At 40.7% G+C, this 14,458-nt stretch overlaps 1 protein-coding gene across 4 annotated transcripts in view; it reads left to right on the top strand.

The window, feature by feature from the left end:
- The window catches only part of DAPK1 (death associated protein kinase 1), a 192,483-nt gene that overhangs the window by 147,749 nt on the left and 30,276 nt on the right, over positions 1-14,458 (top strand). For all 4 annotated transcript variants that reach the window (XM_079113369.1, XM_079113371.1, XM_079113370.1 and 1 more), the window contains 2 exons: positions 7,080-7,178; positions 10,606-10,683. In XM_079113369.1, the coding sequence (XP_078969495.1) occupies positions 7,080-7,178; positions 10,606-10,683 (177 nt within the window). The remainder of the gene's footprint in view (positions 1-7,079; positions 7,179-10,605; positions 10,684-14,458) is intronic.

The raw sequence follows: 14,458 nt of genomic DNA, 5'->3' as shown, positions 1-14,458 counted from the left end.
GGTAGCTCCAGCAGAAACCTAAAATATTCCTCAGCACCCCTGTGAATTCACTGCTCTGCCCTGAGGTCCTTTGGCATGCAGTTTGAGAGCCACAAGCATATCGACAGTGGGCATGCCCTCCATATTTCACCTCAGTAGATTGTCTTCAATCGCTGTCCTTCCATCTCCTCTTTCCTTGCTGTGTTTAAATTAGAACTATGATGCAGATATTGCTGGGACTTTGGGGCTCTCGCACCCTGCCACTGCCAGCACAACAGGAAACTTTATTTAGTTTCCTGCTCTTTTATCCTTTGAAGTTGTATTTTGAAATTACTCTTTTTTTTTTTTTTATTGTAAACAAATGGGATACATGTTGTTTCTGATTGTACATGGAGTAACAGCATACCATTTGCGTAATCATACATTTACATAAGGTAATGATGTTTGATTCATTCTGTTATTTTTTCCTCCCCCCCCCCCACCCCTCCAGCCCCTCTTTTCCCTCTGTACGGTCCCTTCTTCCTCCATTCTTGCCCCCCTCCCACCCCTCATTATGTGTCATCATCCGCTTATCAGTGAGATCATTTCGCCTTTTGGATTTTTGAGATTGGCTTATCTCATTTAGCATGATATTCTCCAATTTCATCCATTTGCCTGCAAATGCCATAATTTTATTAGTCTTTATAGCTGAGTAATATTCCATTGTATATATATACCACAGTTTCTTTATCCATTCATCAATTAAAGGACATCTAGTTTGGTTCCACAGTCTGGCTATTGTGAATTGAGCAGCTGTGAACATTGATGTAGTTGTATCTCTGTAGTATGCTGATTTTAAGTCCTTTGGGTATAGGCCGAGGAGTGGGATAGCTGGGTCAAATGATGGTTCCATTCCAAGCTTTCTAAGGAATCTCCACACTGCTTTCCAGAGTGGCTGCACTAATTTGCAGCCCCACCAGCAATGTATGAGTGTACCTTTTTCCCCACATCCTCTCTAACACCTATTGTTGCTTGTATTCTTGATAATCGCCATTCTAATTGGGGTGAGATGGAATCTTAGTGTAGTTTTGATTTGCAATTCTCTTATTACTAAAGATGTTGAACATTTTTTCATATGTTTGTTGATTGCTTGTAGATCTTCTTCTGTGAAGTGTCTGTTCATTTCCTTAGCCCGTTTGTTGATTGGGTTATTTGTATTCTTGGTGTAGAGTTTTTTGAGTTCTTTATATATTCTGGAAATTAGTGCTCTATCTGAAGTATGAGTGGCAAAGATATTCTCCCACTCTATAGGCTCTCTGTTCGCATTGCTGATAGTTTCCTTTGCTGAGAGAAACCTATTTAGTTTGAATCTATCCCAGTTGTTGATTCTTGCTTTTATTTCTTATGCTATGGGAGTCCTGTTAAGGAAGTCTGATCCTAAGCCAACAAGGTGAAGATTTGGACCTACTTTTTCTTCTACAAGATGCAAGGTCTCTGGTCTGATTTCAAGGTCCTTGATCCATTGTGAGTTGAGTTTTGTGCAGGGTGAGAGATATGGGTTTAGTTTCATTCTGTTGCATATGGATTTCCAGTTTTCCCAGCACCATTTGTTGAAGAGGCTATCTTTTCTCCATTGCATATTTTTGGCACCTTTGTTTAGTATGAGAAAACTGTATTTATTTGTGTTTGTATCTGTGTCCTCTATTCTGTACCATTGATCTACCTGTCGGTTTTGGTGCCAATAATATGCCATTTTTGTTACTATTGCTTTGTAGTAGAGTTGAAGTTCTGGTATTGCAATACCCCCTGCTTCATTCTTCCTGCTAAGGATTGTTTTAGCTATTCTGGGTTTCTTATTCTTCCAGATGAATTTCATGATTGCTTGCTCTATTTCTGTAAGGTACACCATTGGGATTTTAATTGGAATTGCATTGAATCTGTATAGCACTTTTGGTAGTATGGCCATTTTGACAATATTAATTTTGCCTATCCAAGAACATGGGAGATCTTTCCATCTTCTAAGGTCTTCCTCAATTTCTTTCTTCAACGTTTTGTAGTTTTCATTGTAGAGGTCTTTTGCCTCTTTGGTTAGATTGATTCCCAAGTATTTTATTTTATTTTATTTTTTGAGGCAATTGTAAATGGAGTTGTTTTCATCATTTCCCTTTCAGATGTTTCGTTGCTTGTGTATAAAAATGCTTTAGATTTACGCATGTTGATTTTATAGCCTGCTATTTTTCTGAATTCATTGATGAGGTCTAGAAGTTTTCTGGAGGAGGTTTTTGGATCCTCTAAATATAGAATCATGTCATCCGCAAATAGTGACAGCTTAAGTTCCTCTTTTCCTATTCGTATCCCTTTAATTTCTTTAGTCTGCCTAATTGCTCTGGCTAGAGTTTTGAGGACAATGTTGAATAGATGTGGTGAAAGAGGACATCCCTGTCTTGTTCCTGTTTTTAAAGGGAATGGTTTCAGTTTTTCTCCATTAAGAATGATGTTGGCCATGGGCTTAGCATAAATAGCCTTTACAATGTTCAGGTATGTTCCTACTATCCCTATTTTTTCTAGTGTTTTGAGCATGAAGGGGTGTTGTATTTTGTCAAATGCTTTTTCTGTGTCAATTGAAATAACCATATGATTCTTATCCTTAAGTCTATTGACATCATGGATTACGTTTATTGATTTATGGATGTTAAACCATCCTTGCATTCCAGGGATGAACCCCACTTGATTGTGGTGCACGATTTTCTTAATATGCTTTTGGATACAGTTTGCCAATATTTTGTTAAGGATCTTTGCATCTATATTCATCAAGGATATTGGTCTAAAATTTTCTTTCCTTGATGTGTCTTTTCCTGGTTTGGGTGTGAGGGTGATATTAGCTTCATAGAATGAGTTTGGTAGGGTACCCTCCTTTTCTATTTCCTGGAATACTTTGAGAAGTATTGGAATGAGATCTTCTTTGAGGTCTTGTAGAACATGGCTGAGAATCCATCTGGTCCTGGGCTTTTCTTGGATGGTAGATTTTTAATGGCTTCTTCTCTTTCATTGCTTGATATTGATCTGTTTAAATTGTATAAATCCTCCTGGTTCAGTTTGGGAGGAGCATATGTCTCTAGAAATTTGTCAATGTCTTCAGTAGATTCTATTTTGTTGGAGTACAGATTTTCAAAGTAGCTTCTAATTATGTTTTGTATCTCAGTGGTGTCTGTCATGATATTTCCTTTATCATCATGAATTTTAGTAATTTGAGTCTTCTCTCTTCTTCTCTTTGTTAGTGTGGCTAAGGGTTTGTCTATTTTGTTTACTTTCTCAAAGAACCAACTTTTTGTTTTGTCAATTTTTTGAATTGTTTCTTTTGTTTCAATTTCATTGATTTCAGCTCTGATTTTAATTATTTCCTGTCTTCTACTACTTTTGCTGTTATTCTGTTCTTCTTTATCTAGGGCTTTGAGCTGTAATGCTAGGTCATTTAATTGTTGACTTTTCATTCTTTTCTGGAATGCGCTCCATGCAGTGAATTTTCCTCTTAATACCGCTCTCATAGTGTCCCAGAGATTTTGATATGTTGTATCGTCATTCTCATTGACCTCTAAGAATTTTTTTATCTCCTTCCTGATGTTTTTTGTTATCCATGTTTCATTCAACAGCATATTATTTAGTCTCCAGTTGTTGGAGTAATTTCTGATTTTTACTTTGTCATTGATTTGTACTTTCAGTCCATTATGATCTGATAGAACACAAGGCAGTATCTCTATTTTTCTGCATTTCCTAAGGGCTGCTTTGTGGCATAACATATGGTCTATTTTTGAGAAGTTTCCATTTGCTACTGAGAAGAAAGTGAATCCGCTCATTGATGGATGGAATATTCTATATATGTCTGTTAAGTCTAGGTTATTGATTGTGTTATTGAGTTCTATGGTTTCTTTGGTTGGATTTTGTTTGGAAGATCTATCTAGTGGTGACAGTGTTGCATTAAAGTCACCCAGAATTATTGTGTTGTGGTCTATGTGATACCTGAAATTTAGAAGGATTTGTTTGATGTACAGGGATGGACGCTTGTTTAGGGCATAAATATTTACTATCGTTATGTTTTCCTGATTTATGGTGCACGTAAGCAGTATGAAATGTCCCTCTTTATCCCTTCTGACTAACTTTGGCTTGAAGTACACTTTATCTGATATAAGGATGGAAACCCCCACTTTTTTACTGAGTCCATGTGCATGGTAGGTTTTTTTCCATCCTTTCACCTTTAGTCTGTGGATGTCTTTTTCAATGAGATGAGTCTCTTGCAGGCAGCATATTGTTGAGTCTTTCTTTTTAATCCATTCTGCCAGTCTATGTCTTTTGATTGATGAGTTTAGGTCATTAACGTTTAGGGTTATTATTGAGATATGATGTGTATACCCAGTCATTTGGCTTATTTTTGGTTTTTAACTTGGCTCTGTTTCTCCTCTGAGTGGTTTTTATCTAAGGTAGTTCCTCCCTTTGCTGACCTCCATTGTTGTTTTTCATTTCCTCCTCATGGAATATTTTGTTGAGAACATTCTGTAGTGCAGGCTTTCTATTTGTAAATTCTTTGAACTTTTGTTTATCATGGAAGGATTTTATTTCATCTTCGAATCTGAAGGTTAGTTTTGCTGGGTATATGATTCTTGGTTGGCAACCATGTTCTTTCAGAGCTTGAAATATGTTGTTCCAGGCCCTTCTAGCTTTTAGAGTCTGGGTTGAGAAGTCAGCTGCTATCCATATTGGTCTACCCCTATATGTATCTGATGCTTTTCTCTCATGGCCTTCAAAATCCCATCTTTATTTTGAATGTTAGGCATTTTCATTATAATGTGCCTTGGTGAGGATCTGTTGTGATTTTCTGCAATTGGTGTTCTGTAAGCCTCTTGTATTTGATTTTCCATCTCATTCTTCAGGCTTGGGAAATTTTCTGATATTATTTCATTGAATAGGTTGTTCATTCCTTTGATTTGTATCTCTGTGCCTTCCTCAATCCCAATAATTCTTAAATTTGGTCTTTAAATGATGTCCCATAGTTCTTGGAGATTCTGTTCCTGATTTCTTACCATCTTCTCTGTTTGGGCGACTTTATTTTCAAGATTAAATATTTTGTCTTCATTGTCTGAGGTTCTGTCTTCCAAGTGGTCTAGTCTGTTGGTGATGCTTTCCATTGAGTTTTTTATTTGGTTTATTGTCTCCTTCATTTCAAGGATTTCTGTTTTTTTTTTTTTTTTTTTTTTTTTGAGAATCTCTATCTCTTTGTTGAAATGATCTTTTGCTTCCTGCAGGTGCTCTTTCAGCTTATTGTATTATCATTCATTGCCTGCATTTGCTTTCTTATCTCATCCTTTGCTTCACGTATCATCTTCATCATGTATAATCTGAAGTCCTTTTGTGGAATTTCTTCTAACACTGTCATTGGATTCTATTAATACAGAATGTAGATTTGTTTGGATTATTTTCTTCCCTTTTTTTTTCATGTTGTTCATGTGTCTTCCCCTCTAGCAGTGCAGATCTGGCGTATTGCAGATTTCCCCCTATAGGCTTATAGTGGCCTTATAGGTTTCCAAAACCCTTTCTTTAAGGGGAGATCAATATTAGCAGTGCCCAATTCAGACAGTATGCAATCCTAGACCAGATAGCCCCTATGGGGACAATAACAAAATTGTCATAATAAACAGAATGAGTTAAAATATTATCTTCAATAAAACAAGGAGATTTGCAATAAGGTCTGCAGTTTTTAATGGAGGACAAAGAGGATGCAGAGGGATGTAGAATGTGGCTGTTAATGGGATAAGAAAAGATTATACAGAAGTTCTAGGTAATAGAAAGGGTGAGAGTGTAATCAAAAGAAATTGGATGTTAGCATGCAGAAAAGGGAGAAAGAGACTCCAAGGGAACAGGTAAACAAAAGGAAAAGAGAGCAAGAAAAGTAAAGAAATAAAACTTAAATTTTTTCTATAAGGAGAAAAAAGAAAATCTTCAGTATAACAGTCATATAGTAATGAAACCTCCCAGTGTTCAGTAGCCTGATGCATGAGAGGTACCTGACAATGAGCTTCAAGCCTCCAGAAAGCATCTCAGGATGGGATTTGCCCCACCTAAAGATCAGAGCTATGACTTCCTGGATTATCCAAGATGGCCGCTGTGTCTTCGAAATGTGTTGGCAAATGGGGAACTGCAGCTCAGGGTGTGGACCTGGTCAGCTGGAGGTCCTGGAGGCGGGATGCGGTTGGTCAAGGTCCTGGAGGTCCGGTGTGTTTGGTGTGGTTGTGGGATCCTGGAGGCCGGGTGCAATCCGTCGGTCTGGGGTCCCGGTGATAGGGCGCAGTCAGTTGGTCTGGTGGCCCTGGTGTCAGGGAGCAGTCAGTCGATGTGAGGGCCCCAGAGGTAGGGAGTGATCAGTCTGGCTGAGGGATCCTGTTGGCGGGACTCAGTCAGTGCGGCCAGGGGTCCTATAGGGTCTGGCTGTTGTCTCAAAATGGCGGCAGCCACGTGTAATCAAACCTGCAGGTACTGGAACAGTGAACTCCCAGGCAACAGCAGGCAGCTGGTGCTCCACTGGCAGTCAGCGATCAGTTTGCTGACTGTTGTCGGATGATTGGGAGGAGAACCTCATGTGCTGGGTGATGGATAGGTGTAAGGCAGGAGATGGACAGGCGAGAGGCAGGCAAATGGCGGATGATCGGTGCCTGACAGTGAGCAATCTGCACTCAAAAAAGTCGTCGATATGCTGGCAAACTGCAGGTCATCACAGTAGACAAATGGGGTAAACACCAGGGAATCGATAAGTAGCAAAAACTGCCTCACAAAGAAACAGATATCCTCTGCTTGAAACCGGAGTTATGGAGCGACAAGCAACGCAGCCTCCTTCTAGTCTGCCATTTTGGATTCCTCTGAAATTACTCTTTAAACAGTAAAGTACTTGAAGATGTTCTGCCTGGCTGGCCTGCCTCCTCTTGCCTTCTGGTAGGCCCCAGATTCCCCTACCTCATGTGGTCTCCTAGAATATACTCCCTAGGCATTTTCCTCAACAGTCACAAAATATGAACCAAAGAGTCTCATGAGCAACAACCTTGAGGTTTCTTTTTGTTATTTTTTTCTCTTCCCAGTATGGGCGAACTCCTCTGCACCTTGCAGCCAACAACGGGATCCTGGATGTGGTCAGGTACCTCTGCCTGATGGGAGCCAATGTGGAAGCGTTGACCTCGGTGAGTACTCTGGCTTTTAGCAGGAGAGAGCTGTTGGAAACTTCTCTTGCCTCAAGGGTGTGAGGGGAAAGGTATTGCTTGGCAACTGCATTCTACGGTAGACAAGCTGCTATTAAGCTTTAACTCCTCCGCTGCAGTTACATAAACATTTGCCCACACAAACTCAGTTTAATATCTGGTTAATGTTTCATCCTATTCTCATTTCAACAGGCCCCACTCTGCCAGAAATTCCCACTGGTTCTCACTGGTCTTTTGTTTTCCCTGTTACACAACAGTGCTGCTGTAATTTTGATTAGATGTATGTGTTTCCCTTTTCTAAATGCTCATTCTCTACCCCAGGGCACTGGATGCCCCTGTTCCTTTAGGAGGAGCAAGAGGAAAAAAGGGCCCTCCTAAAGGACAGGGTTGTAGTATTTTCTCCATGAGGCCAGATTGCCATGAGGCAGGGAGCTGCTCTCCACCACTTAAAGAGCTCACCTCTGCTGCCAGGTCTCCAAAATAGTTTTAAATATGACTTAGTTCTTCTCATTTTTCACTCCCCAGTTCAGACCTAGTACCTCTTAGCAGAAGAAAATCCTTTGATTCACATTTCATGAAATACCAAAGAGGAACAATAGTTAAGATAATAAGATGATGTCTTCTTACTGCTGTGAAATATTATCATTTGAGTTGTTGATGACTCAGCAGTGGGTTGACTGTCTCTTACATGGGAGAATCCTGAAACTCACAGATTAAAGCATTGCTGACATAAAGTAATTCTCCAAGATCAAGTGTTATTTTAATATGGTAGCCCATTTCAGACCCCTGAGGATGGAAGTAGAGCTTCATTTCTTGAAATTCATCAAAGGGTTGGCAAACCATGATCTACAGGGCCAAATCCAGCCCACTGCCTGTTTTTGTTAACATGTTTCATTGAAACACTGCCATTCCCATTTATTTAAGTATTGTCTCTGATTATACATGCTACAGTATTAGGGATAAGGAGTTGCAACAGAGACCATATGGCCTACAGACCCTAAAACATGTATGAGGTGGTCTTTTATAGGAAATGTTTGCTGACCTCTGTAGGATATTGCCTCCCTGACTGCATTCATGTTATTACAATGTCATTCTCTTTCACAAAGTAGTGAATCTGTTGTTGTTGAGGTGTGCTTTTTCTACAGGCTCAATTACTATAAATACTCTGCATGGGATTGGTCCTCTTCTAAGGGTACCTCCTAACCCACATGATAAAATCTACACTACCCTGCTGTGCAGGGACCAGGGTGTGATGCTCCATTATTAATCCCACCCAAAAGCTCATCCTCAGCTTCCAGTGCTCCTCCCACTGGTTCCTGGGTGTTCTGCTAATGAAATGTCACTCAGTGTCTCATACTCATTCTACAAAAACTCAGCATATACTCTCCGAGGCACTACTAACAGGATTATAATAGCAATGAGAGGTATGTCCTCTCAGAAACTTCTAGAAAATGGGAGTCTTGAACAAAGAATTCTAATAGCTCATCTATAGTCTCTGAGTGGGTCAAGTGTGGTGACAGGAAAGAGTGGGTTTCCAAGGGAGCAGAGGGGGTTAAAACCACTCCCTGAAGGAGCCATTACCTGGAGTGTGAAGGCTGAGTGGCAGAAAGTGGGCAGAGGAATGTGGAGAGCATGGAGCACTGTGAAGAATTGGGGGAGCACAGCACAGAGAATCCCTGGGCAGGTGGAGGAGTGAGTAGGACTGGAGTGTGCCCTGCTTTTTTGGCCAGGGGAAGGGTGGGAATCTTCGTCTTATAGCAGGGCACAGCCTGTTACTATTTTGAACAGGGAGGGGTATGGTTATTCAGATGGGACTTCTATGCCAAATACATTGCCAAGAGAAATAAAACCTGCTAATTCTGTCTTGCTTGTCCCCAGAGCACCAGTCTTAGACCATCTTTTGAAGGTCCCAGTCACCCAGTTCTCTTCCTCCAGACCTGCTCTTTTTCTTTCGCAGAGTCCAACCTCTGTGAAGGCCTTCACTTATTAGTAAAGGAACCAGATGGTTTGGCATGAACCCCTCTTTGGGAATGTGGTATCCCCTAAGCCACCTAATTCACCCCAGAGCAAACTGGAGGCATTTACCCACTTAGTTTAGAAATTTAAGAAAAGAACTTGACACATTTCAGAATTTTAAGGAAGCAGAGAGAGCTGGGCAATCCTGCTTGGGAAGCATCCTTCCTCTGGAGCATCCATCTGAGTTCCACCCTCAGCCTGAAGCAGGGGTCCTTAGCCTTGCAACTTTGCCCCCCAGGAACACATAAAACTGTCTGGAGACTTTTTTGGTTGTAACCAAAATCAGAGTTGGGAGATGCTACTAGTACGTTGTGCGTAGAGCCAGAGATGCTACTAAACATCCTACAGGGTGCTGGACAACCTTGATAACAGAAAATTTTCTAGACTAAAATGTTACAGTGCTGAGATTGAGAAATGCTGGGCTAATGGGACCCCATGTATGTCTCAGAGAGTAAGTTGAGTTGAGGAATTGGGAGGTTTCCAGGTAGACAGATTTTGGGCGTTCCTATGGTTATACAGGGATGACACTTTAAGTGATATTGATAAATACTGATAGAGAAAAAACAAGGTGAACTTTATTTGAAGATTGCTTCCATCTTTTGAACTTTTGAATTTAAAGGATCTCCAAAACTGCAACAGAACATCCCCCTAAGCAACCATTTCCCTCTTGGTGTTGTGGGCACAGTGACAGCTCCCACCTCCCAGGAGTGATGCCAGGGATTCATGCATGCAAAGCAATGAGAACTGGGTCTGGCATGGCTTACCAAAAGGTTCTCAATAAATGTTAGCCCTTATGCATATTCATGGTATAGAAACAAGTAAATTCATTCAGTATGAAACTTCGGCCCTGTGAAGTCTCTAATTAAAAAGTAAGCACCATAGTGCTGTGGGCCCTTAGGTCCTTGTTGTATGTTCACCAAAAATCTTTAAATCAAAATTGTTTGACAAGCCTTTTTTTTGGAATGTGCAGTGATTACTGGGAGTTGGCATCGTACAAGTGCTCGGCTTGTCTGTGTGAGGACTATAAGACATTAGCTTGCACTAACTAGAATTTAGCATCTAATAACATTCTTGGTCATCTTCCTGATTGGAGAGGGGCTCAGGATGGAGTAATCAGCCAGCTAATGTGTATTGATTAAAGCCCATGGTGGTTGAGACATCTCTTTGTAGTATCCCAAGACACCACTGCGTACTTTGTTTCTGTCTTATCTTTTCCTGGGCAACCAAATAAGGATTCCCCATATAAGGAAACACTCTAGGACATACTTTTTGTTTACCTGATTTGGTGTAGATGCCTGTTACTTTTCTACCTCAGACCCATAGATTGGGTGTGTGGAAGATACATACAGCTTTGTTTTGCAGAGAAAACAAACATATAATTTTTCTCCAACAGGATGGAAAGACAGCGGAGGATCTTGCTAAGTCAGAACAGCATGAGCACGTGGCAGGTCTACTTGCCAGACTCAGAAAGGTGAGAAATTCTGTTTATCTATAAGAAATTCCACTCTATCTATCTATCTATCTATCTATCTATCTATCTATCTATCTATCTATCTATCTATCTTCTATCATCTATTTATTGTGGTGATGGGGATCAAACCCAAGGCCTTGCACATGATAGGCAAGAGCCCAACCATTGAGCTATATCCACAACTCTCTACCTGTTCTTATTTTAAAAATTCCCAGACTTTTCCCTTGTTAATTATTAGGATGAACAGAAGGAAGCTTTGGACATAGGTTTTTAGCAAGAGCACCTGTGTAGTTTGCACATCAATTTGATGTAAATGCATAAACTCCTCATTCAATTTCTTTTCCCAAAGTTGGACTTCAAAAATAATTTAACTGTTTTAATTGCTGTGTCTGGTCTCTCCTCCCTGCTGTGTCTGGTCTATTCCCTGTACTAATCACCCTCCACCCGTGTCAAAAGTAGAGGGGAAATGAGAAAGATGACAGCTTTTTTCCTTTGTGTTTCGAGTTCCCAGGAATCACTTATGCGCCTGTTTTTCAAACATCATTGCTCTGAGGTTTACAGAAACATGACAAAAATAAATGCAGATATACCCTTTGCAGCCCACCTTCTAGCAATTGCATCAAGAGACTTCAAAATAGTCAGACCATTTAAGCTAGGAACCCTGTTGAGAAAACAAACTGTTGTATGCACAAAATGTTCACTTTGGTGTTATTTAAATTGAATAGGTCTTGGTTTATGCATGGAGAGCTCCTGGGCTTCAAAGTAAAAGATCAATTCTTTGCACATTATAATTCCTATTATGTTAAAATGCATAGAAAGAAAATAACAGTGATATCTTTTGTTTTTGCTGTTGTGAGTTAACATTTTTTAAAAACATTTCTGTATAGCTCTAAGTTTCCTCTAATGATCACAAACAATTTTCAAAAAATGAACTTTCTACAGATGATTCAGTTGATTTCTTGAAATGGTATTGTGCAAGACTTGCTCTGGATACCCCACAATGTTGCTGACATATAGCTTGAAGAGTACCTGCTGCAAAGTTTGCTGTCATACTTTTGACATCCGCTACAAATTTGAATTTTCATAGTTGTCCCATGGTATTGGGGGGAGATTGTAGATTGTAGTAGTTTCTTTCCTTGCACAGAACTTAGATATGAAAAGAACCAGCTGTCTCAAGTGCGTATGTATATTTAACCTGTTGACCTGGTGGAGAGAATGTCATGGGTCATTATTTTCAGACCCTTTTGCTTTCGATGCTGTGAGGAGTCACAAAGGTACCAGGTGGATGCCAGGTCAACAAACCCCAGGCCACTGGAGTGACTCCATCTCCCCTCTTTTCTCAGTATTCAAAAAAGAGAGAAGTCTAGAAAAAATTCCCCAGCCTAACTCACCTGTTCATACAGGAAACAAGTAAAGTCATTGCCAGCTCGTGCAGTTTTCTTGCTCCTGAATTGTGGACTGTCCTTTTGTGAGTGACAATTTGGACTAGAAAAACAGGGAAAACCTTTTATTTATGAGCAAAATAAGGCAGGGGTGAGCAGGAGCTCGCCTGTCATGATGAATAATGAACTTTTAACAAAAAGTTCCCTAATTTTGAAATTTATGTTATTGATGCAGTGTCAGCAGCCTAATAGAACACAGCCCAGGTCGTGGTTTGCAGCCTCTGGCTTTTACTGGATTATATAGTTGGTAACCCTATGTCCGGGTATAGAATCTTATGTTTAGAGACAGACTGTCCAGATGTAAGGACTATTTTGAATTGGTTACCCCCTATTCACCAATGAAGATGGATGCCAGGTACCACCCACACTCCTATAAACCCAGTGACTCAGGAGGCTGAGGCAAGAGTATCGCAAGTTCAAGGCCAGTCTCAGCAACTTTGGGAGGCCCTGTCTCAAAGTAAAAATGACTGGGGATGTGACTCAGTGGTAAAGTGCCTCTGGGTAAAATCCCTTGTGTACACACACACACTAAAGTGCCTCTGGGTTAAATCCGTGGTATACACACACACATACACATACACACACACACACACACACACACACACACACACACACACACACACACACACACAAAAGGGGGAAAAGAAAGGTAGGCTGGTTTTTCTACAGAGTGGATAAACACAGATTGTTGACTGCTCACTACTGGGTCTCTCTAGGGTCCATTGGTAAAAAGGCACACTTTGCTAAGACAGGAAAGGGTTTTTTCAACAGGCTTACCACTTTCATCACATATGTAAATACACATGGTCGGGTATTCTCAGATGCCCAAAATTCCACAAAGAAAGATTTCAGCCCCGCTGCAGCCCCTGGTCTAGCTGGGGTTCCTGAGGATCCGTGTTGTTCCTTCCCAGATGTTTGCTGGCCCTTGCTCAGCTCCCACAGTCTGGAAAATGCAGTGGCCTCATTCATTCTTGGCCCGGAGTGCTGATTACCATCTCAGAAACTCTCATTATGGAGCAGGTACCCATGGGAACGGGCAGTCAGCTCATCTTTTAAGCAAAATTCAGCTGAAAAACTATGACTTCCAATAATACAGCACAGGAGACACCTTCCTTTGGGAGAGAGACAGGCATTTTATAGCACTCTGTTATGTTTTGCTGCCCATCTCCTCCTAGGAATGGTCTGTTCTTTTATTTAAAAATAGATTGTCAGGCTGCTTGCAAACCCAAATGTTCATGGCAATGACAAATCTGAAAAAATGAGTAAAATGCTTAGGAAAAAAATAAAAAAAGACATAAAAGGAGGGCATTGAAATAATGCCAGGTTTGGATTGGATTGGTAGAGTAAAAGGTCTTTCTCCCTTAAACCTGTTTTCTGCACCATACTTGGATTACTTTCGTAATTAAAACATAAATAAAAGAAACTTGTGACGTGCTCCGTTGTGTATTTCAGGAAAGGGTGACTGTTTTCTAGCTTATAATTTTGTGTTTAGTGTGAGATGGGTTCCTGTATGGTCCCAGTTTCTTCAATTGATTGTTGCCATTGTGTTTTTGGCATCTGGATTTTGAAAAGACCTTTGGGAGGGAGAATATTACACAATTTAGTATTTTACCATTATCCTGTGATTTTTCTCCAAAGGAAAAATCAAAGCAAAGAACATTGATTTTAGTGCTTCTGATTGAAGGACATCTTTCTTGCACTCAGAACCCAACGAAAAGTCCCCCATGCCTTTTCTCTGTGAAGGGCACAATACAGGCTCATAGCTAAGAGTGGAGACTCAGGTGTACAGCAACCTGGGTTCCAGTCCCCTCCTTTCCAGGCTCTTGCTGGGTGACCCAGTCGGTTGCTTACCAGCTCTTTGCCTCTTGTCTCCTTTTGTCCAGTGGTGTGATGCCTCCTGCTGGTATGGTAATGTGAAGGTTGGGTGAGTTAGCTATAAATGATGTCCTGAGAATGGCACCTGCACACATAAGTGCCATGTGTTTGCAATTGTGGTTGGTCCCCTACAAAGCACTCTTGGACTGGATATTAAGTTGTGAAAATTGTGGTAGGGACCCAGCACAGTTATCTGTGATAACTTTTAACTTTCAGTATGTTTGGCCAGCACTGTACTTTTACAATATCCCCAAGGTTCACAGCGGAGGATATTCCTGAGGGAAATCTGGCATCAAAGAGGGTGAACAACATGCTGATGAGTGCAGAGCTGCAACTGGGACTTGAGGTAGCAATCTCTGCTTTTAGTGCCCTTTCAGCAGGCACAGGGCCGCTATGGTGTAGATTCCTTGCCAGTAAGCACAATTAGTCTTTCCAGACACCTTGCTGAGCCTGTACCC

The sequence above is a fragment of the Sciurus vulgaris genome (genome assembly GCF_902686455.1).
Source record: "Sciurus vulgaris genome assembly, chromosome: 15".
NCBI lineage: Eukaryota > Metazoa > Chordata > Mammalia > Rodentia > Sciuridae > Sciurus > Sciurus vulgaris.
The sequence above is the reverse complement of the archived record's forward strand: the minus strand, read 5'-3'. Positions and strand labels throughout refer to the sequence as shown.